This window comes from Notolabrus celidotus, chromosome 3 (assembly GCF_009762535.1).
Source record: "Notolabrus celidotus isolate fNotCel1 chromosome 3, fNotCel1.pri, whole genome shotgun sequence".
Lineage (NCBI taxonomy): Eukaryota > Metazoa > Chordata > Actinopteri > Labriformes > Labridae > Notolabrus > Notolabrus celidotus.
The window spans coordinates 32,583,863-32,608,973 of NC_048274.1; the positions used below are offsets into that span (position 1 = coordinate 32,583,863).

General features: G+C 39.2%; 1 protein-coding gene across 2 annotated transcripts in view; it reads right to left on the reverse strand.

The window, feature by feature from the left end:
- The window catches only part of map2k5 (mitogen-activated protein kinase kinase 5), a 59,095-nt gene that overhangs the window by 23,741 nt on the left and 10,243 nt on the right, over positions 1-25,111 (reverse strand). For both annotated transcript variants that reach the window (XM_034680011.1, XM_034680010.1), the window contains exons 6-19: positions 24,668-24,735; positions 24,492-24,540; positions 22,776-22,840; positions 14,961-15,000; positions 14,778-14,846; positions 13,981-14,062; positions 13,216-13,277; positions 11,425-11,473; positions 11,239-11,312; positions 10,090-10,140; positions 9,908-9,979; positions 8,032-8,061; positions 3,132-3,158; positions 2,789-2,821 (exon numbers count right to left, since the gene is read on the reverse strand). In XM_034680011.1, the coding sequence (XP_034535902.1) occupies positions 2,789-2,821; positions 3,132-3,158; positions 8,032-8,061; positions 9,908-9,979; positions 10,090-10,140; positions 11,239-11,312; positions 11,425-11,473; positions 13,216-13,277; positions 13,981-14,062; positions 14,778-14,846; positions 14,961-15,000; positions 22,776-22,840; positions 24,492-24,540; positions 24,668-24,735 (771 nt within the window). The remainder of the gene's footprint in view (positions 1-2,788; positions 2,822-3,131; positions 3,159-8,031; positions 8,062-9,907; positions 9,980-10,089; positions 10,141-11,238; positions 11,313-11,424; positions 11,474-13,215; positions 13,278-13,980; positions 14,063-14,777; positions 14,847-14,960; positions 15,001-22,775; positions 22,841-24,491; positions 24,541-24,667; positions 24,736-25,111) is intronic.

The following is a 25,111-nucleotide window of genomic DNA, read 5'->3' on the forward strand; positions in this document are numbered from 1 at the left end:
TCAACGGGCTCCACTATGAGACAGAACACACACTTGGAGGGTACAAGGGTACAAGTAAATATACATGTGATTGCCATGAAGCAATTATTAGGCAAAATTAGATCAGTAATTACAGGCTTGAAAATAAAGTGGGAGTTCTTTATTAGTGGAGCCACTTGCTATTCAACAAATGGAGGAGAGAGGCACATTAATGAGGGTGGACAGCAGACAGATGGTAGAAACAACTAAAGAGAAACAAGACCTAAGCTCAGTAACAAGAGCCTGTTAGTATAATCAACACTAGTCCTACATTTACAAGATTCTAGCCATGATTCACTGACTACACAAAAATCTTAATCACATCTTGGCTGTCTGAGAATTCAACAACAGGTGAAAACCATCATGCATACTGAGCCCTTGCCCTTTTATCAACAACAAATATTACTTCTCAAGACCAAAAATTTCAGTTCAATAAGTTGAAATTTCTATTACAATTCATTCAAGTAATTTCAGGAATTTCAAGGCCACTCTGCTTACAAAATAAAAATTATTACAGAATCTGTGTTGGGACTACTTTTCATGTGTTCAGTCACCTTTAGTATTTGAGACTCAGATGAATGCTACAGATCTTTTTGAATGGTTATATCCGTCTACATTTCAATATTTGAACCTAATGTCAATCCCTGATTTCATTTCATCTTTATTCTGAGCTCAGGAGACTCAAATCTTGCGGCTGAGTCCTTCTTAGCCATGCCTCATTGTGAAGCAGAAAAGGAAAAAGAGAGGCAGACTGTCACACTCCATCCCCCCACTGAGCACGAAACTTGTAGCTGCAATAATATTAATGATCCACTCACGGGAGCCTATTAGTCATTCAGCCGTTAGAGCAACTTTCAAATCTCCAGCGGATACGTTGCACACGATACGATAACAACCACAACCTAAGAAAATTAAAAGTATTAGGATCACATCTACAGAATGTACTAATGGGCAATACTAAGCAATTGTCAGCTAGTCAGGCATAATTTATCATACCTGCCATTATCTTGAAGTCAGGTGTGTTATGCCCGATGAAAAATCCTTGAGCATTAAATTAAAAACATCACAGGACCTTACAAGTTCCCTCACATCAGTACTTACACACAGGACAAATAAAAAGGCAAATCACAGAGCTACACTGCACCTCTTCATTCAACAAACTGTTCTTTATCAAAATCTGAAAAAAACTAAAAATCAACCACAGTAGATCAGGATCCCTATATGTCAACAATCAATGTCAATAATGTCAGAATGATTGATTCAAATCAAATGCTGATCAGAATTGCTAAGTTTAACGATCTCCAGAATTAGCTGTGAATGAAAGATTGTTTCCGTTAGAAGTTCAATTTGGTGCCAGATTTCTCAATGAAATGAATCAATAAATTAGTACTCATAAGTTGTTGAGCAATACTCATTACTCAGAAAAGAAAATCTCCACACACCCTTTAATAAAAATCATTGAAATCCTGAGAGTAAGGCTATGTTTCATAAGTAGCGTGTACACACCTGCATGCTTAAGGTAGGATGGAACACACCAACAGGAAAGAGAGCAATATACAATAGATCAAATGGTCCTTCAACAAAAGCTCTTTTAGGTTTCTGACAAGCCTCTGTGCACAAGTAAACAAAGTGCAATCAGTCCTATAACTGGCAACAAACTACAAACACTATGGTATGCACTTCTCTGGATAATCTACTGCACACTGAACCTTTAAATTCTCTCTTAGCAACTTCATCTTTCCGCAGAGTGGTTATATTCTTGTCTCTCTGTCTAAAACACTACATTAGCTGGGACAGTTAGGAAGTGCTGGCTCACTGGGGACACAAAAAATGTTCTCTTGCCTCGAGTGGAGGGACAGGACAGGACAAGGCACAGAAAAAGTAGTTTGAGCGATGCCTCTGTCTAGCTGACTAATGAACAGTTCAGCCCGGGTCAATCCATTACAACCCAAAAGCATTTAATTATTAATTAAGGCCTATCTATAGGCAGTTAAAGACAAGTGACATTGTATGTTTAATGAATGATATGGCTGCTGTTGCGTTGGGGGGGCTACTTCAGGAAAGAGAAGGGATGTGATTTTTCTTTCAGTGTGCTGATGAGAAGGGAAAGGTGGTGATGGCTGCTTTTAATGAAACTGTAGGAACATGTGAGCTTACACATTCATGTAAACAGACCATAAAAGATAGCAGTCCAAAGATCAAGAAACCCAAAACTCAGCTGAGGATAGGCTGCACTGTGTTGTAGCTGCTGTAGGTTTTAAAGGCTCTCTAATGATCTAAAAAATATCGGATTGTTGCTTTCATATGCATTTTTTCTTATATTTTGCTGGAGCATCTTTAAAAAGGAAAACAAAACAGATGTTAGTTTTTAAATTGCGACCCCCCAACATTGGTTCTTAGTGCTCATGTACGATTATCAAAGTTTAAGTTGGGTTTTTTGTGTTCCGTCTTTTTATTAAGACAAAAAGACATCCAGTGCAGCTGGGAGAACAGCCCTGATTACACATATTTTCATCTGCTTTGGTATCGTCACTGTTGTATACAGAATTCAGAGCTGTGTTGCTGCGAGTGTCACTCATGACAGGTCCAACCTCTGCAGTAATGTGCGGGTGCATATGTGTTTTGCCTGAGGCAGTTTCATGGGGTGAAGGGCTGAGTGAGTGGGGAGCAAAGCCGCCTGAGTGGTTTGCTTCATTAGGAAACAAAATATAAGCTTTCCGGGCCATTAGGACTGACTTTAGATGCAAAAGCACATAAGACGACGACTCACCTCATCAACGATGCATTGCAGTAACTGGAGAGGCTAGAAGTGGAGACACACAGATGAAGAAAAAATGTTAGCCTACATGGAATTTCCTGGCAATAAGAAAAATCAGCTTAGATTAATCAAATGCAGCGAGCTCAGGCAAAGCCATCCTTCAGCTCCTTTAAGTTTTTTATTATTCCATAATGGCACCTAATGCAATAGCAGCAGTTTAAGCATGATCTAATATTTCATTGCAAAAATGCATTTTGAGTTTTTTTTTTTTAAATGAGAAAGCCAACCATGAGTAACAGACTATAGTGTGGGAGACTTATTTTCTTTTCTGCTACTCTAATGCAATAAAACTTACCATTAAAGATCCTTGGTTTTTCTGAATCTGTAGGGCAAGACAGAGAAGACGAGACGAGGCAATATGTAATTAGCGTGTCATAATCAAGATGATGCACTTGGACACATTATGATCACTAGGAGAAAATTATTGCTTTCCTGTTGGCAATTTGTGAGTATGCGTTAACACCATTTACATAATGAAAACACACAAATGTTAATGGTCTTGCTCTCATTTGTGGAGAATGGGGGTAAAATCCACTGATGCTTCTTTTCAGAGTGGTACTTTATTCCTGCCCTGCAGGTTATCCGGGTGTGCTAGGCTGTAGAATAACTGTTACAAACAACATGAGCAAGCTTAAAGCATGCTCAGTTTCACAAGTGCAACACTGACAACAAACAGGTCAACACATGGTGTGTTACCGACATTTATAATATAACACATTGAATTAAAAGTTTCGTTTTTTTCACCGAGCAAGAAATGAAAAATTGATATGGGAGCAGATTTTTGACAGTGCAGCAACAAATAACCAATACAATAGTGTTACTATTGTTATTATCAATGTTTACATTTAACTTCAAATAGGTAGGTTTGACTTTGAGGAACGTAATTACGCTATAGTAAAAGACCTACTCGCTGACAGATAATAAAGTCTACAAATGACACTACAGTGACACAATATGAAGTATTTAGGTTTCTATTTAAAACCATCAGGACTGAAATCTTAATGACAATCAGTTTAAATTCTAAAGAGCCGTATTAATAACTGTATCATAAAGAGGAAACGATCAAAGGCATGAAAAATCAGCTCAGCTATAAGTCTGATACTGTTTGGTAAATAAATTGCTCATTTCTCTCAGCCTTTTGACAGTGCATTAGAGCACTTATTGATTCACTCAATTAAATACAGGTTTTCACACTCTGCAAATACCAAGAGACTCCTAAACTGCCTTTATATCCAGTTTTGCCTGATTCAGACACATTAAAGGCAACTATGGAAAACTAATTTGTTCAGAAATAATTACTAGGACAAAATTGCGTGCTGCTCCAGGGGTTGAAATTGGATAGTGGGAGACAAACTTATCCAAGCATAATTGAGCACTTATTCTTCTCGTAGTAGGTAGCTTGACCACGTATCAGAAAGACAGGTTTGGTAATCTCTCCTTATCTTTATCTCTTCACATAGTCTCGTCACTGTGGGCTGATTATCTTGTAGACATACCATTATCAGGATGTTCGTCCTGAGGCTGAGCATTGTTTAATGTAACATTCATACTTCAAAAAGACTCTCCAATGAAACATTCCTTCAAACCATTTTCTGACACCTGATCTTAGAAGAACAAACAAACTGATGTTTGACAAGTCAGTGTGGCATCTTCTTGTGTTTCTGAGATGTAGAAGCATGTTAATAAGAGCCGCAACAACCTTCAATCATTATTTGAAAATATCAGAGAGTGAAAATTAAAAGTCACAAATTTAATTTTTGATGTCTGATTTCTGTTTGTTTCTCAAAGCAAATCAAGAAGCACTTGAAGGTTAAGATGTTTTTTCCCCTCCACCAAAGGGGCACCATCATAAGACCAGAGATAATGGAGGGGGCTATTTTTGTTCTTAGCCACAGAGTCGCCAGCTTCACATTACAGGCTGTTAAAAACATCCACAGACTGCAGTTTCTTCTGATACTCCTCAGGTGATCAATTTAAATCCATTCAACTTGGTGATTTATTAGAATGAGCTACATTACAATGTTCACCATAAATCTATCACCCACAAGCTGCATGTAGGGATGGCAAAAATAAGGCTAGGTGGTACAGGGAAAGTTTTGGTGAGAAGAATGAACATGACATTGAACATAAGAGGTGAAGTGAAGCTCCCAATACATATGATTGAGAAGAAAGAACCAGAATAAAGAATAGGGGTTTAATAGTCTTAACAGAATGTTAACTAATGAAGAAGGGCCACACAAAGTGTAAGTTTAGATCTGGTGTAGGGTGCTGAGAATCTACAGAGACACAATGTGCATGATGCCACAAAATAATTTCTTTTTCATTTCATTCGAACAGAAAAATCAAAATAAGTGAGAGTATTTCTCTTTTTGATGGATGCAGTGATGTGTAAAGGAAGCTCCTGAAACCTACACACCAAAGAACTGACATATTTCATCCAGAAATAAATTCAAATTTGGAGGGAAAAAAAGGACAAAATCGAGAAGCAAAAACAACTATGGAACAAACAAAAGACAACAAATCAATCAGAAGCAATATCGCTGGCGGCTGTATACACATCAAATCAGGTCTGGTGTCTTCAAAGACTTTTAGAGCGAGCCGTGCAAAAAACTCCATTAACTCCTGACAAAGGACGCAAATGAATCCCGACATGTGGTGAAGTGGAATTAAAGACACCATTTCTAGTCATGACAAACATGAAGCGATGATTCTACTGTGCGTGCATACAAACACACGAAAGGATGAATGAGATAATGCATCAACTACACCTCCACAAATACCAGCCACAGGCAAGCACACGCTTACACACACTGGAAAAAAGTGAACAATGGACACTAAAGCCTCAATTATCTTTTAAAAATACAAATTATCCCAACAACTTATCCTGTACCTTAAACTCCTCCAATTTGGCAACACATTTAGAATTCTTTATATTGACCTTATTGTCCGTGTGGGAGAACAGCACTATCATCGTTTAATTTACCATTGGTTGATCACCCCTTAATTTTTTCCTTGCTTACCTGTTCATTCTGACAATAACAGGCTCTGCAGAAAAACACTCTTACTCCGTCGACTGTTTTAATACCTCTCCTCTTTAATGGAGATCCACTTATACTATTTTTCGGTGAGTGCAGCTGGTTTCTGCCAATGTGGATTAGTAACAACAGCACGTTTCTTTTGTATCATTTTGATGATGTGCTATGCTGTTTACATGTCTTCTCAGCCTGCTGTTGTGAAAAAGGAATCACAGGTGATAAAGTTAAAAATGAAGACGACTTCATGAAACAAACTACAGAGAGAGAAAGCCAACAGAACAAACACAGAGGAAACCAGGCAGCCACTGGTTTTCTTGTAATCTCTCTCATTGTTTCCAACTTCTCCCTCAGTCTGTACTAAAGTGTTCTCTGTGAAGTGCAGCAGGGGGTTTTGCACAGACAGCTGTGCCAGCGTCTGCAAAAATGACAGCTTAGGCCCGAGGACTTTGGCTGGCTGCGCCTGACAAGCTGGATCTGTGCGCTCTCGCCACACCGCTCTGCTACAGCCTGCAGGTGAAGTGTCTGCAGTACCATATGGAGTTAGGGGAAAATTAACACTGAGATGAGGGGAGCTGCGTAACACTGGAGAGCCTAATCTATAAACTAAGAGGTGTATCTATTCTATTTTGTATACTCTATTTATATCAATGAGTGTAAAGTAAATTACCATCCATTTGCAGAACTACGCTCACAATTAACATGATAATGGAAGCATTAAATGAAGGCAAGAACCACACTTAAAAATCAGACACGCCCCAGGCTGTCGTCATACACATGCAGAGTAACAGATTGATCATTGTGTGACATTTACATCACCGTGCAATTTAAGGTTCGTATAAACACACCTTTGCTCTCATGCACAAAGCTTTTCAAATGCTTTTAACATCACGGCTCAAGAATTAACAATCATCACAGAGAATAAGAGAGGAGCTACATTACGACTCTAGTGTGTTTCACAGATGGTGCTTCCCTGTTGAACTAGAAGCTGAATTAATTCTTGTTACAAACATTTGGATGTCTCTCAGCACATAATGTATAACATTAAGAGGGTTACATCAAACAGAGGTACCTGATGTAACAGCCACAACACTTATGATACTGTAGTGGTACTGAGATAAAAAAAAAAAGAAGACTGTATGACATTCAGCTTGATCGTTTTGTAAGCTGGTCTCCTTTTGCCAGGATAAATAGTTGCCATGCTGAAAGAAAGCAATCACTGACACAATCCCTGGGCAGACTGAGGGGGTTACATCATACTTTGCTTCTTCATGTTAACCGTAATTTTCATTTGACTAACCGATCCATCAAACTGTAAATTTCATGCATAGTTATATTGTGTATCAGTGGCTGACCATTTAAATTACAGATTCAAATTAAAATCCTTTCAATTAATAAATCCTAACTTTTTTAAGCATGATTTCCTCACAATCAGAGAATCATTCTAAGAACGAACTCCTCATTAGATAAAATGCGTGCCTTCACATTTGGTAAAGCAGGGCGGCCAGGAGGTAACCTAAGGTAACCAGATTTAGATTGCTCAGCTAGGGATTAGTGAGATAAACCCATCTTAAAAGGGCTAATTAAGACTTGATGGGATTGTGAAGTCACTTCTGTGTTCGGCAATTACATTTGAGCAGGATTTTTACCTTAGTGCAATGAGGACAAAAAATGTATCCAAACAGTACATTTCCATGTAAGACACAGTATATCAATACTGAACATTTAATCAAGGGAGTAATAGAGATGACATTAAGTATTTTAGAAAATATATTAATAAATCCTTTCACATAATCAAATGTGAAAAAAAAAAACAAATAATGATTTTCCTATCAACCAAAGTAATTATTATAGCAACCCTGTTTTCTTTAGGAAACATTTAAAGCAAAAGAACTGTTAAGACCAGGAGGGTACAAGTGCCTGATTGTGACATGAATCAAACTGTGCTTCAAAAACTTGATTGGCCCAGCTACAGCCTGCTCACAAGTTTCACAGTACTAAAACAACAGTCATCCTTTTGTCAGTGACACTGCTGACACATGGTCAAAGTGATGGAAGCAAAGTTACAACAACTGCAAAGTTAATACATCTGCTCTTATGAACATATCTGAATCTTATTAAGAATGATCAATAAGAACAAATCAAAGAGAGAAAATAACTCACCTGTGGATACGGGAACATCCCTAACGCCAACTGCATAAAAAAGAGAAGGATGCTTTTTATAAAAACAAAATATAATTTTTTTAATAAAACAAACCCTCCTTAAAGCTTCAATTGAAGCTTCATTAAGTCTTTATTTTGGACTATGTCTTGAATTTTGTCCAACCTCCTAAATAAACTCTGTGTGATCTTGTGTGTGTATATGTGTTGGTGTGGACAGCATACACCTCTGACAATATAATTCAAACTGTCATGATATCAGAAGAAGAAACAATGGACTCAGAGTTGCAGCAATAAAGATTCCACGCTCCACAGAAATAAATGCTGTGTGGATGCTGAATTTGTCTTCATTACACACGCACTCAAAATTAACATATTGTATATACTGTACATGGGATTTAATATATATGCACCCTTTTATTACAATTGTCCAAATGGGATGGAATTTAAGTTAAAGCCATGGAGGGAAAATTCTGCTAAAGCAACTGAAGCATGCAGAACTTGAGACTTTCAGTCTTTGAGGTAAGCTTAGTGCCCACCCGCTGATAACACTTCCTCATCAAACAACATCAGCTATTAGTTAATAACCCCCCCACGATTACCACCTGCAGAGAACAAAATGGTGGGATAAAAGAGAGGGACAAGGGGATTGTGGGATGGTGGTATGTTATATGTGTGTGTTATTTTGGCTGGGGGGTGGGTGACAGCTCTCCCTGACATTTTGCTATTCACTGTGGGGGGGCATTTTTCATCCCAGTCAAGGGCAGCTGCCCAGCTTATTGGCAGCATTACGATATTAATACGTCAAAAGCACCACAGTATTTTCTCGGACATAAATAGACCAACTAGTAGGCTAAAGATCAATTCAAACTGAGAGGGGCTGCAAAGCCATTTCATTTAGCTTAATGCACACATCAACAGCTAGGAAGAAAGCAGACGGGCAGGGGGTCTATCTCTATAAAACTTCATCTTTATCACACAGAGATCATGTCAATACTTCTGACAGGTCTCCATCCCTGTGATATCATGTATTACTGTTATTATTGTAATGACATTAAACGTTATTGACAAACAAAGGAAAGCTAGAGGTCCAAATCATTTGTTATACTACAGAAGGAGACCTGCGGACAGAAACAGATGGAGAATCAATAACGCCGGTGGAAGGACAAAAGACCAGAGAAGTGTTGTACTGAAATTAAAATGTTATTCATAATCATCGGGTCTCAGTAAAGCACTCCATTAGTACAAGAGATGAACAGGGATACTGATGCTCAGGTACATGTTCACAAAAAAAAAACCATGCAACAAACACGTCTCACTTTCTTTCCTGCTAACATTTGTTATCACAAGCATGTAGATGGTGTTTTTGGTGTTCAGTTCATGAGGCCTCTAAAACAAACTAATAGTCAAAAACAACAAAATGTGCACAAAAAGTCTAACAAGCAGGCAGGAAACATAGTTACGGAAACAAAAGGCAAGAGGACAGAGGGCAATTTTCTCAAACATATCAAGTTATAAAGGAATAATTCATACCACTTAAATTACAATACTTAGTATCTATAATAAATGTCACCCACTGTGGCCTCTACTGTTTCTTTTCATTGTCAGCTGTTTGAAAATGTACAGCTATGAGGTTGTGAAAAGTGAAGAAAGGGGCTATCTGTATGGACTCCCCCGTGCAGGAAAATAAGATCCCATTTGAAATCATCAAATAAGCAACAGGCAGAAATAAAATTTTAAAAACGTAGCAATTTCAAGTGTATGATTCCTTACTCTTCATCATAATAAATGCAATAGATCACATTTGTAAGAACTTAGCAACATCTTCATGAATGAGCTTCACAGTTTTCATTATTGTGTAATGCATGAATTGTCGTACCTCCATGAACGAGATCCCCACACTCCAGACATCTGCGTGGATACCATACTGTTCCCCTGATATCCTCTCAGGCTGTAGTGCAAACACAAACATATCTTATAAACAAACAGTAAACAACACAGGTGTATTTATTAATGCAACTTTAAAATGATTTTATAGGGCCTTATAAAAATATCACTCACCGCCATGTATGCGTTAGTTCCCACATATGTTTTGGCAATGGAATTTACCAACTGTAAATGAAAGGTGGATATTAGGATGATTGTGCAGCACATCATGATAAATTCAGGCAATTCAACCAACAGAGACACACCAACTTAACCCAAATAAATAACTTTGGGATTCATTACTCCATTGTCCAACATTAGGGAATAAAGAAGACAAAAACTGGACCTCAATTACCTCATGTAAATATATTAATGTGTCAAGTTAGTATTTTGGGCTGCTCGCCACCCTCACACAACAGAACAACAAAACAGAACTACCCAGAGACGCCGACAGAAAAGGAGGCATGTGTGTGTGTGTGTGTGTGTGTGTGTGTGTGTGTGGCACATGCCATCAATGACAGGACTGTGATAATGACTGTCGGTTCCCTTGTGGCTTCTTCTTTTTTTTTTTTTTTTTTTTTAAGCAGGCCCTTCAGTGTGAGAGAGGGAGGGTGAGTGCATATGTGTGACAGAGAAGTAAACAGAAAAACTGTGTAACAAAGACAGAGGACAAGTCAGTGTGTGTAAAAGTGATACACATACAGGGTGTAAAATTCACCTTGGAGCTTCCAGGAAAAGAGGAGGTTAAAAATGAATAACAATTTGCCTCAGAGGGGAAGGTGTCTGTGTCCCCTTTTCACCAAACATATACATGCATACAGAGTCCTCGGGGTTGATGTTTTGGGGTGCGTCGAAGGTCTCTCCCTGATGATTACATTACCAACACACTCCACCCCACACACACACAGACACACAATGCCTGGCCTATTGTCTGCCACCCACGCTTTCCTCACATCCTCTGAATACATATCAATGAGGCTCTGCCGCTGTGTGTGCGGGTCATAATTATAACAAGTGATTTTTCGGTGGCTGCAGAACAATGGGTGTGGGGGGGGAGTTAATGTGAGAGGACGACCCCTGGGACAGCGCTGATGTTTGGAGTTGAAAATGAATGAAGTGATTGACAGGTTGACCATATGCACATATATTTTTGCACACAAACACACACAGATTGCATAGGATGGTGGTGACACAGCCAGAGTCTATTGTTTTTCTCTGTCTCATCCACTCTCTCTCTCACCCTCTCTCTCTCTCTATCATCCTTGCACAAACAAATCAGTGTACCTGCGTGCTGACACCAAAGTCACAGAGCTTGACTTGTCCCCGGGTGTTCACCAGCATATTGGAGGGCTTGACGTCTGTGGAGACAAACTGCTTGAAAGAACTGCAACATCAGCACTCTGTGTCCTGTCTTTATCAACTCTGCTCTTTTTTTTTAATAACACTGAGCCTGCACACTACTTTACTCACCTCTGTGAAGTATCTTCAGGCTCCAAAGATACGTCAGGCCTTTGACTACCTAGAGTCACCAACAGAAAAATAGGTAATAATTAAGACAAAACTCAAGGAGTCACAAGCAGCAGATGTGGCTGAATAAATATTACACAAGGTTATTATGAACTGGATAACACCAGTTGAACCAAACAACTGACCTGATCGGTAGAATAACCCTGTTTAAATTTTAAAAGTTGGTTGTGGTTGACATGCCAATGAGGTGGTCAGCAAGCTCCTATAACACATTGTCAAAAATAATAGACTCACCTTGTAACATTGGCAGATTTGGATATTACTGTGTTTTCTGTCTCACTTGTCTCTCGAGTTATATTGGTGTCGATTTAATCAGAAGTTTTAATCAGAAATGCTACTACTTGTTTCATATTGAATACTAGAAGGTGCGTTTACTTCAGACTGATTACTCTTCTTGTTTAACCCTACAGTCACGCTGGTAAGGAAACTCTGGGCAATTTTGAAACCTTACTCTCAGAAGTACCAGCCTGGATTTTGATCTGGGTATTTTACAGGCACTTCTTTTTTACACACTGCCTGATTACTGAAGCATTCATTCATAGTGTTATGTATTATTATTATTTTTTTATGTTTCCCGCAATATCTGATGCAAAAGTTCTGTGCTATGAATTCACAATTTCTGGCTGTGTGTGAAAAGCTTCCCTCATGCAGAAAAATTAAGCTAGCAGCAGTGAAAGACACAGTGAAAGAGGTGATGGTGGTGATGATCCTAAGAGCCCTTGATTTTGAAAAAAATCAAGGCTCCAGTCCTAAAGTTTGGTGACAGACTTTGGGTGTCACCTTTTTTAATAAGACTACGGACAAAATAACAGAAGCACTCTTCGAAAATCTATGCCAGGGCATATTGTAAGTGTGTCTCCTCGGTGCTTCTCCTTACAGCTGTTACACGTAAAAATGACAGTTACGAGTCATGAGCCACTTTCCATTGCTAGTCCAGAACATCACTGTGACAAAGATTTCTTTCTTTGTTTCTTTCCAAGTGTTTACTATTGCAATGTTTTTTTTCAGCTTTCATGAGCTGTGAAAGCCGATGGTAGCTTTGAGGCTCCTGTCATCCATCTCTGATTAACGACATCCTATGAGATAAATTAAGGATGCACAAAAGCTCTCTGAAGTCCTGCTGCCTCTAAAGGTGGTGGTGTAAGTGCTAGAACTGCAAAGTGCAGCTACACTCACACCCTCTTGGGTGCTTATCTTTCTGTGATAATTAACAACTGTGATGGTGGAAGGGAGGGAAAGCTGTGAATTAGAATTAACACTGACTAAATCGCTGTCATTGTTTGATTACGGACAGAGTCAAAGAAGGGAGACTGAAAAGAAGACGTAAAGACTGGCAAAGGGTAATGAGTGTGGAAAACAGACACGCATTTATCAACATCAAGGCCATTTTGATCAAATTCTAGTTTTAACTGAGTGTAGACAGGGAGGGAGAAAATAAAAAACAACACTGACGTTGTCCGTCACTTCATCAAAAAAAGGCTAATTAAAAAATTCACACCTGTGGTTCTTTTATTTTATTACTAGAATGAATGACTTTTTCTTCAGACCTGCTCTGTATTTAACCAACAAAAACAGGTTACACTGAAACTGTGAATTAAAGGCACACTTCAATAGACTGCACACTTAAATAAATGTTTCTAAAGACTCAAAAACACATTTTAAAAAATGTTAAATAATTTCCCCAGAGCAATCAAGGCAATACCAGGAACAATTGAGAACTTGGTGAAAACTTACAGCCACTGCGATCCTTCCGAGCACATGCTCTGGAATTCTTTTGTACACATCCAGAGAACCGCCTGCAAGATACAAATTAATATTCAAGACAGTGATGTAGCACGGGACATTGTAAAAATGATATCAATTCTACCTTAGTGACCAATTTAGAGGACACATTACAGGATTCTCTAAGATGTATTCAAGTCTGCAAAATGATAATCAACACATTCACTTTGAGAAAATTTCATTTCTTGACATGTAAACTGTCATTTTGACAATAATTTGTCATATCAGTACAACAAGGTGACAAAGTAATCAATGTTTCCTTCTGCTGTCAGACACAGACACGTCTGGTTTACACTGACCAAGTACAACAATCTCTGACCGCTCAGAGAAAAGTTTGATGAAGTAAGGCGTGCTGAGAGGTCAGACTGCTGAAGAGCAAACAAATGTGTGAAACAGGGGATTTACTGCATTACTACACACTTGGACAAACACATGCACACCTAAAAAACACAGACAGTCCCTCATCTCACACCAATCTAAACACACACATACAAACGCATCTACAAATGCACTTAAGTCAAGACTCATCACACCCTTGTAGCTTTTAGCACACAAGGCATGCTAAGCAGCTTCCAGCAAAAATACGTTCTCCTGATCTGCAGAAGTGTAAATGGACACACAGCAGAGAGACAGAGGACAGTTCCCAGAAGTCTCTCCTTCACAGCTGTGGCTGTGACAAAGTTATGATCTACAGGCTTTTGTAGATGAAAAACTTACCGTCCATAAATTCTGTGCATATGGATATCCTGTTCTCTACAAAGAAGGCACTGAAGAAAGTGATGATGTAAGGTGAATCACACTGAAATCAAAAGAAGAGATGATATGATCATAAGAGTTTATGGTGATTCAAAACATTTCTGCACATTTCGTCCACATTAGGAATTTAGAGATCTGGTATAAAGTTATTTATGAATGCAGTTTTTTTTTAATTTGCTCTTCAAAACTATTTTCACATCCTGGCAGCCAGCAATAAATTGAATTTTTTTCATAGACTGGATGAATTAATTGGAGGAGCTATCCCCATTTCTGCCTCCATTGGCTATAGTGTAGTCTAACTTGAGCTACAACTAACAAGAAGTTTACATAAGATTATCAAAGAAAGGTAGTTTGATGCATTTGACAAATTACAACAAAGGGCTTTTCTCCACTTCCCAACACATGTCCTGAACATGTGATGAAGCAGAGTGAGCTCATGTGTTTTGGTGGAAGGTTTTGGTGTTTTTTGTTCATGATCTACACAAACCCCATGGGAAGAAGGCTAGCAGAGCACACTCTTTATGCCATAAGGAAAGAATTTCACAGACAGAGATCAGGAAACTCACATAGTCAGTCCATGTGTTTGTTTTTAACTGTCTATGTACTGTTGATCCCACCTTGGCTTAAGATGTAAGACCAGAGGGGACAGATGACACCTCTGTGGTCAGACTCTTGGTTTTTTAACAGTAAGGTATGGAGGTACAGCAACAGAACAAAGGCAAGAAGAAATTAAAAAGAGGAGAAAATTAAAAACTAACCTTATAGAGGATTTCTAATTCTGACATGATCTGCTTCTGTAATTCCACTGTGATATCCAGGGGAATGACCTTGGAGGTAAATGTTCAGCAATTAATAAACAACACAAACAACTTCTGCTGGTTTTATGAATGTGGGTCAGTTATAAAGAATAAATATTGATGTGATTATGAAAGAGTTCTTACCTTGACAGCTAAAACCTTCTTGCCAAGAAGATGGTACGCTCTGGAGGAAGAAACACAGGATATCAAGAAGCACAACTGAAGTGAATGGTTACACCTTTACTGCTTACTTGATTATTTTGATGGCAACATGAACATTTGGGTTTTTATTTTCAAACTGTTTTTTGTTTTTTTTTCAGTTTTCAGCTCTATTATAGTGTAATGTATATTTTCCTTATCAAGAACAGTCAAATAACACATTGGTTTGACACACGGTATCAGGTAATTTTTCTGATGTGATTAAAAAACAGACAGGCTTTAAATCAGAGGGGGGCCAAAAAACAAATGCAAATAAACATGTCAGTGACAGAGTGATGAGGTTTAAAGAATGAGCAATTAAAGGATATAATTCAATGTGTGATAAAAGCTCAGCAGGTGTCTAAGTTTATGAGTAAAAGAAGCATCAACATGAGTACAACAAACATTTCTCTTAGAGGTCCGAGGTCACTACACAAAACCAGATCCAGTCATCCCTGTCTCTGGATGTTCCAGACAGAGTTTTGAGTTGCACGTAATACGGCAGCCACAGACCGTCACCGTAATGATTTAATTATCAAACTCCTTAATGCCAAACATCGGCTTTAGTTACAGCCCTTGAAGGTTAGTTTACGGCACCAGTGACAATACCTCTAGACCTCTGAACATACAATCCTCAAGGACAAATTCTGTCCAACAGCTGTCAGGTGAGTGGGATGAGGTAGGGGCAGTGTACGTCACACAGGCCAGTTAGCACACAAGCAGACTGAGTGAATGCGATACCTGGCTGCTCACCTGTCAGCAGGTCTCCTAGAAAGAATGTGTATGGTGCTAGGTGTGATTAATGTGTCTTAGATTGGTGTATCACATTGCTCTTCGGCCAGACACCTCAAAACTAGCCAGGGCTTTTAATTAAAGGGACCTATTAGTGCCACATCAAGTGTTAACCTACATCTAAAACAACACTGCCTCTTACAGTAGTTATTCAATGAGCTACATGTGCAATTTAACACGGTGTAAAACTACTGAAGACAAAACTCACCACAGAGATTGATAAAAAAGGACTAACTGTTCCATAAAAAACAGATAACCTTTTCTTTAGTCACACTTCAAACTGGCCAGAAAGTGTTGTATAAGTGCTGTATATATTGCACTTATGCATGCATATGTTAATGGCTCCTTAACTGTGCACTGCCAGTGGTCTCTCCGCTCTTTAAAGCAAGGCATGCTTTTTTACATGATTTCCAAAAAGAATGTCACATTTTGATTTTTCAGTAGTCGGGACAGTTTTCCTCTTGGACGCCAGTGTGTCTGAATCATGTATATACTGTATATGTGGTTTCCTCATTGCATGGCACAGTTTTAACCCTTTTTAGCATTACAAAACTTTATCAGTGTGTTGCTGTCCCTGTCCCAATTCTTTTGAAATATGTTGCTGGCATCAGATTTAAAATGTACATAAATATTTTTCACTTTCAATATTTTCAAGTAAATATAGGCTTTAAATGTTCTGCAAACATTCAAATTCTGTGTTTATTAACACTTACACCATACTAGCTTTAATTCAATTGCAGTCGTAGGTTCATATCTGATGAAATTTCTAAGATGTCTGCTTCTTGAATGACTCTTGTATTAAGCCTGGTGACAAGTTCCTTCAACCATCACATAGAACAGACCAGAAGTTCTTCCACAAAAGATAAAAAATAACCTACTGAATGGCAAAAGAATCTCAGTTTGTCTTTACAAATTGGACTCAAGCATACACTTTTTTAAGCACACATTGCTGTTCCCCAGCAGTCAAGGTGAGTATTTTGGATCTTTAGCCATATTTTCTGGGCTACAGCTCTTTGCACAGAAGGCTGATGGCCTTGTTTCCAGTTTGATGTCTAGGTCTTCCTTTAAGCTACAATCAATATCAGTTAAGCATGACTGCTGCCTCTTAATTAAGAAGAAAATGTTAATTGAGGCAAGATCGCAGGGGTAGACATGTTAAGCACTGACGAGGCAGGTTGTGTGTGGAAAGAAGCCCAAAAGAGAGATTAGAACAAGTCCTCATGCTTCACTTGGGATCCTGTGTGCAAGAGTGTTTGTGACCGTTTTTATTGTTGTATCTTTATAGAAAGTATCACGTCTGTTTAATAAACCTGCTTACCGTCTTTTCAGTCTTTTTCTGCACCAACAAAGTCCTCTCGGTTTCTTAAATGTGGATATGACAGGCCACATATTCACAGGTATGTTCACAAGTCACTCTTAGTTTTCATGGGGTAAAAAGTAAACAATACAACATTATTGTTAAAAAGTAGATGTACAAGAGTTTGGGAAAAGTTAAATGTTTTAAGGGCATGTTTGATGACTGCAGATATGGTGTGACTACTGCTTGGCAAAAGCTTTATACTCAGACTGCCCTTGACCGCCTCAGGGCCGAGCATCCCTGTATGAGTTACAGTGACAGGCTTGTGACAACGGGAGACATGGGGACAAGGTTACATAGCCCCCACCTTCCCCCATCCCGCCCCCCGCCACTTCCACCTGATCTGACCCCAGTAAACGTGCCCCATTGCCTGGATCTTATTTACACTCCAGCTCGCTCTGTAATAAAAGCTCCATCATGCACTATTCATAGGGCCTCTCTCTATGTCTCTAAAGTTGGGGCCGTGGGTTAGAGAGACTGGCCTCCTGGATCAGGGCTAACGTGGTACTTTTACACTGCCTCATGGGAGATCACATGGGCTGCCTTTCTCCCTCCCTAAATTTCCCCTGATACAGATATAACGACTCTCCCAACAGACCCACACAGACAGACAGAAACTTAAACACAGACATGCAGTTAGTAACAGATATACCTAGCAAAGTATCCAATACATTTGATGAATGAAAAAAAAAATTAAAAAAAATATCTTTGTTTTAGTTCACATCCTACTGTGGTTCAAAAAGTGAAAGCACCTATTCTTAATTTCTGTGAGTGCTTCTGGCGTCAGAGAAAGGGCCTCTTGTGGCCGAGAAAGAAATAGCAACCAAGCCCTTTTCACATACACACTCCTGAAAATGTCTGGACAGCTAGCTCTTGAAATTGTTCAGAGTTGCTTATCCAAACATCCCTCACAGTGTGAAAAAGTTTCACTTGTCGGATTATTAAGTGAGATGGGGTGCATGACAAGAGGCAGGACATGACATGAAAAGGGGGTTGCCATAGTAACCGTAATGTTTCCGAGATATCCAAGATGGTGGCAGAAGCGTAGACTGACATTTATAGCCTTTGACTTTATATCAATGCTACATGCAAACAAACATATTCACAATATCAATGACTGATTGGGAAAGAACATGCAGAGAACAGTAGAGGCAGCGTCAGTGTGTGCAGTAACATACCACCAATTGCACATATTACATAAACGTCATCATCCCCACTAGGGATGCACCGATCCTACTTTTTAGGTCCCGATACCGATATCGATACCTGGGCTTTGGTATCTGCCGATACTGATACTAGCCGATCCGTCGAAACATTAGTGCTGCACATGTTGCAAGTTTCTGGCGGAGTTGTTGGCAAAAGAAGCGTGACATGCACCTCGTAGTTATCTTCCATCATGCTCTGCTGGGCAAAAATGCACAGACCTGCCGGTGCTGATGAGGTAGGAGACGCACATGGCTGTTGTAAACACAGAAATGCATAGAACTGAGATGAATAGATCTGCCATATGGATTGGCACTATATATGGGCCCCTTGTCACCGATATCCGAGCTAGCTTTTTGAGTCCGATCTGGCCGATATCCGATATCAGGATCGGATCGGTGCATCCCTAATCCCCACCCACTCACCCCAATGAATTTTTCAGACTTTAACCTACTGCTGCTGATCTACCTTGACGAAGTTCTACAAAGGTACAGGCGGGACAAAGTCTGGTGAAAGTCAAGGTGACAAATTTAGGTGTTTGCAGCCCATCCTAAAACCTTTTTAAAAATGTAGTGCATGTGTGAATACAGATCAAGACAACTGTTTGATAACTTAGTTTGCCATTTGCTGTGAAATTTCTCCACACCCTCTCTGCTGTTCTTCAAGTGAAGTCAAACAGCACAGGAAATGATGCTCATGTCACTTTGCATTGCTTGAAGCTGTTTCTCGCATTCACTCATAATCAGACATGTTAAAAAGATACCACATCATGCTACCCTCACAAAAGTAACAGTGAAAGGCTACAGATATGGGTGTGTCAATGTTGCCTCTAACAGGGAAGATCAATAAGAACTGTGAAGATAAACATCTTTCAACATCTACTTGCAGTAATGTATGTGCAGAAGATTGTTCTTTTCATAATTGTATTTTTGTGTCTGTATGTTTGACCCATTTAAGATGAATAAATTGGAACATAATTGAGTCAAACTAAACACCAGTGGATACGTCCTCAAACAATTATTTTATATCATAATTATTTCATGATCATTGAGCTTAGGGCTGTTAAACACTAAAACAGTTGATTCTGTATGTTTTTTTTTTTTTTAACAGGACTTCAGGTTACCCATTTTCAGGCTCCACCACTAGACAGTTTGACCTAATAGCCCATTTTAGAGTCAACAGAAAAAGAAAGACATTAAATCACAGCCATAGACAAAATACAGGCCTAAATTTGGATTCCGTATTTAACATAAAAATCATCTATATTTTGATCCATCCTCATCTGATGTTGCACTTACCAAAAATGACTTGCAGTAAAAGAACAATTAATCATATGACATAGGAAACAATCAGCTTTGTAAAGAGTATGATTTTAAGTTGCTATTCTCGGTCTTCACCAATTAACAAAAGGTGTTGGCTTCTTCAATAAACAACCTAATCAATGAAGTGAAAAAACACAAAATCAATGGACAAAAAGGGCCTTAAACAACCATGAGTGTCTAAGTACATGTCACCTCTGTAACAACAAGGCAAATGTGCTGGTTTTAATTGGACCGCTGGATCCATGACTCACGAAAATGGCCTGTTTGTCCTTGTTATTGTATTTATAAGCCGCAGAGTCACTTAGATTGGTGGACAAGATGGACCTCTGAGAGAGTGAGTAATAAAAAACAAGGGTTGACGTTGATGGATGGCTAGGTCAGCGAGTGGCTATAGAGAGCTGAGGTGTTGGTAACATCCAATTGAGTCTAAATGGCTCTGGGTCATAAATGGGCTAAGAGGTTAAAAGGTGGAAAGCGTTTGGTGGTGCTTTTCACACGTGATAAGCCTAATATAAGCTGAACCAAAGCGTAGAGGCTGCGGAGAACAGAGAATAGGGTTTCCGCATGCAAGAAACAGGGCAGGTCTTCAGTGCATATGTATTCAGTGATTCTGTAAAAACTAAATATCTGTTTGATAAAGCAAATATTGTTTTGTATAGTTGTCTTAGAGGATTGAATTAATGATTTTAATGTTTCATTACACAAAGCTTTTGCTTACCAGTCAAATCCATCATGTGGAAACATCTGGACAGAGTTTGATAACAGATTTGCTGGAAATGTCTCAACAGGGGCTCCATTCCGATTAATTATGTTTCAGCATCAAGTCAGTCTCTCCAGTGTCATTTTGGAAACTGGGTAAGTGGAGTCAGAGTTGACTTTCCTCAAATTTTTGTGAAGGAAGAAGCTTCTCATAGCAGAGCTCAAACCCTTTACGGTGCAGCTGACTCAGCAGAGAAGGATCAATAGACCAGGAAGGATGCAGCTGTGGGAATTTTGGAAGCACAAACACAGTTGTAGAATATGGACTTGCAAGGGGCTTGGAAAATAACTTACAGGCAGCCTTAAAGTTACAGAAAGTGTTTGTCAATGCAAAGAAAGTATTGCTAAATTCAGACATTTCTAACTGGACAAAGGAACAAATGAAGCAGCTTCTCATCTTGTTTTTGCTGAGTGTATCAATAATTTCCTTAGACTCAATACATATTTGTTTTATTTAACCAGATAAAATAGATGATGCTGTAATGATTGCAAATTAAATGCAAAACTGTTTTTATGTGAACAGCAAAAAAAGTTCTGTGAAATGATGACATACTTGCACATGCAAATTGTGGTTTATATGTGTTGTGCATGTGACCAGGTGGTGTTTGTTGATGTGTTTGTTGATGTCTGCTCTTTACTGTTAGATTTAATTTTATGTTTAGAAGGAAACCTCATTATTCTTAGTCATTAAACCGCAGCATAATATAAATATATCAAGCTAAATAGTTATTAATTCACCGATCCGTATACACTTTAAAGAACGTTCGCTCAAAATGCCAAAAAGAGACTGATAACACATTCTCACTACCTACTTACCTGGCATGCATATGCATGCGTTTTCAACAATCTCTGTGTTGTCGTATGGAGAGAGAAATACTCAGTGTGGACAGGATTTCTTTTAAACAGAGAGAAAAAAACCTGTTTTTAGGAATACTTGTGTATGTGCAGAGGTAGCCTTCATGGAACTGAGAAGTCGTTAAACCCATTAACCAAATTCATATCACCTTTTTTTCATCTAGCTTTTTGTTGTGGAGGTTTATCTACTGTAGTAACCACAAGTATGACAGGTTTTTTAGTTCACATTTTGACAGTTTGGGGGAGATTTAACACTTCGAAAAGAAAAAAAAGAATACAGAATATGTAAAGTAGAATTAGTACTTGTGAATTTGTGAGGCAGAATGTGTTGAAGCCGGTGAAAAGTATGTGTGGGCTCCTTCGCTAGTTCACTTAACAAGATACATCAAATAGAAATATAAAAAACAATCTATGAAAAAAAGCTTGAACAACCTGGCTGCTTTTTTTATGTTTTTTTATGTTCTCCATCCAACCATAAAAATTTCAGGACCAAAGTGTATGGATTTTTCACTGGGCTAAATTGACTGAGAAGTTGTTGGGCTTGCATTATTGGCCTCCCCCACTGCAGTGTAACCATTTCTTGGGCCAAACTTATCAGCAATCTTTCTCTCCTACACTATGAGAGATTGGCTCTTAATGTAACCATCTCAGAGTCATAAAATAGTAAAAGATGGTGGTTGGGAAGACTGGGTTGAATATAAAAACGATAGTCTTGTGGACTTGCTGGGTTAGAAATTTACTGGGTTTGCCGGAGAACGTGTGAAGGTGTGAGGTAGACCACTCTATCAAGTCAAGGTTAGTCTTAGCAGTGATCAATACTTCAATCTCAATAAAACAGCTCAATAGCTAAGGATTGATGGGAAGGAGGAAACACGAGGTGAGGAAAAGGAGGATTGAAGGAGCGACACAAATGCCAACCTTGTCATAATGTTAGCAGGGCAGTAATACATTTGTCTAGCCTGAGAGGACGGAGCTCCTCTATCGTGGCAGGTAAAGTGCTCCACTATAGACAGATCAGGTCAATTGCTGTCATACCTTACAGCCCCAAATCAATATCATATATGTTGGCAACCTTCAACCTAGAATAAATAAATGCAGCTACAGACACAAACCAGTCTGATAGATGTCACAGCAAACATTGGGAGATAAATTGACACATGAGGGAACAGACAATAGGAGGTGAACAAAGTTGTGCCCTTTACAAAACCCTGTTAAGTTATGCATCATGAAAAAGGCAGAATGAAAATAGAAGAGTCAAAAGTCCTGTGTAACACCAGTCTTATACCGGCTGTTAATTGAAACTTTCTTCCTGTTTTTTCACTTCACTGACACTTTGACATCCTGAATACATCTTTTACATCTTTTAGACTACCTCGCCTGCTCGAGCAGCTATCTTTTCAGTATCAGTCTCTGTTATTGTAAAGTGGCCTTGTTATGTCGCTGTCTCAACGTGTGAAGCCAGGAAACACTTACTTGTAAACTGTTCCTCCGTTTCCATGGCCAAGTTGCTCTTGATAGCTGATATCTTGGGCATTTATCTACAAAGCAACAAAAAAAGCACAGGTATTAAATACAAGTACTCTGATTGCTATAACATGAGGACATGCAACCAGTGGATATGTGTAGCTACATGGGTTCAAGAAAATGAGCAAAAACAAGACAGAGAGCAAAAGAGAGAGAGAGACGGAGTGGGGGGGGGGGCTTACTACCATGTCACTGGAGGCTATAAACAAGACAAGCACTCAGGTCACTCCAAGTTCAGCAACATGAGGAGGAAAAGAGAGGGACACACGGAGGGATCAATACAACATTTGCTGTCCAATTTATAAAAGGACACTGCTCACGTGAGGGAGGGGGGTGACTGATGTAGAGTTTAATGACAATTTGTTGCCGTTGTTGTTCCGCGCCACTTTGATAAAAAAGTGTTGCGCATGACATTTTAGCATGATCTAACATAGCAGGTCTGAGCACAGGAGTTCTGCTCCTAGGCATTTTGAAATTACTGGTTCAAATCTTCCTAAAGTAAAACGTAACTTCACTAAACAGTTCCAGACTAGCAGCTCTGTTTAGAAAAGAGTACATGTTAATTTAACTCAATTGAGGTGACTACACATCATCAAAGAACCGAGGATTACATCTATAAAAATCTATCAGCAGGAGCCGGATGACATTGTGTGCACAATAAAAAATTGACTGAAGGAAATTACTGGCTTCTCAAGTTAGCATAAACATACTGACAAAAGTGATAAAGTTAAAATAAAAAAAAATAAGAGGCAATATTGTTTTAAGTGCAACAAGCAAAATATAAAAAGCATGCCATAAATGGAATCTGAATCAAAACTGCTGTAAATTGCTACATTTCTCATGTGATTATTTTCCTAGTTGATACTGCATAAGAGTATTAAGTACAACATATAAATGAATAATTTGTGTCTAATGTTGAATCAAATTGCAGGCTGACTGTGGCCTGTTTCAATCCAGTTTGTGTGTCTAAACGCCTCTCCATACTGTGGCTGATAAAATATCAATATAAAGTTTCCAACACTGATCTTTTTACAGGAATAAAATGGCATCTCACATCTGAGCATGCATCCCTCCTCTGCACTTAAATTCATTTCACTTGATTTGCTGACTTTGGGAGAGGAGGGAGATGAAGAGAATGAGAGGAGATAGATGGAGAGATTGAGAAGAAGAAACAGCTCAATTAGTTCACTATGTTACAGCAGGAACCTGAAAGGCCAGGGCTTAATTGTCTCCCTGACCACTGTGAGTGTGTGGTGTGTGTGGTGTGTGTGGTGTGTGGTGTGTGGTGTGTGGTGTGTGTGTGTGGTGTGTGTGTGTGTGTGTGTGTGTGTGTGTGTGTGTGTGTGTGTGTGTGTGTGTGTGTGTGTGAGAGATAGAGAGAGAGAGAGAGAGAGAGAGAGAGAGAGAGAGAGAGAGAGAGAGAGAGAGATTGTGCAAGACAACCGACAGATCCCTGGTTTCTAGTATGGACAAGTGAATGAAGAGACAAGAGACAACAACCAAATCCGCTCTGTGTAACATGCCCACAGTTGGCAGCTGAGAAAATCAATAGAGGAGTCAAACACGGGTGAGAATGTGATCTAATCAGGTGAAACCAGGTGTGAGAGCAGGAGCAGAGAGATAACAGCGGCCATTTTCGCTCTAAACCCAAAAACACAGACTCACCTGCCCGTTTGTCAAGATCCTCTTCAGCTCAGCAGATGACTTTTTTAAGCTGGAGGAAGGAGCACAGCAAGGTTACACTAAAATAAGTATCACTGACTTTCTTCTCTCCTAACAATCATCCAACTGTAGTTTATTCCTGGTCGTAGAACATGCTCCCCAAGCCCCAACAAGCTCACCTGTTGTTAGCCATGGAGTCTGGGACAGTATGTGTGCAGTCGTTGGCTGGGTTAGGTCTTGTATTAACCTGAAGGTGTGCAAACACCAAGACACAAATGTGAAAGGACAAATATACACACACACACACACACACACACACACACACACACACACACACACACACACACACACACACACACACACACACACACACACACACACACACACACACACACACACACACACACACACACACACACACAGAGGCACACTTAGTGGTCAAGGCCAAAAGACAGGCAGATAGACAGACATATGGCCAGACCCCCTGATGAACAAGAACAAAACACAAGCTCTCAGTTCAGCCTGAAGGTTAATTGGCTTTTGTGGGAGAGAAGGGAGACAGGAGGAGAAGGAAGAAAAAGGTGTCTACATAGAGGAGAGGAAAGACCGACAGCAGAAGGAGA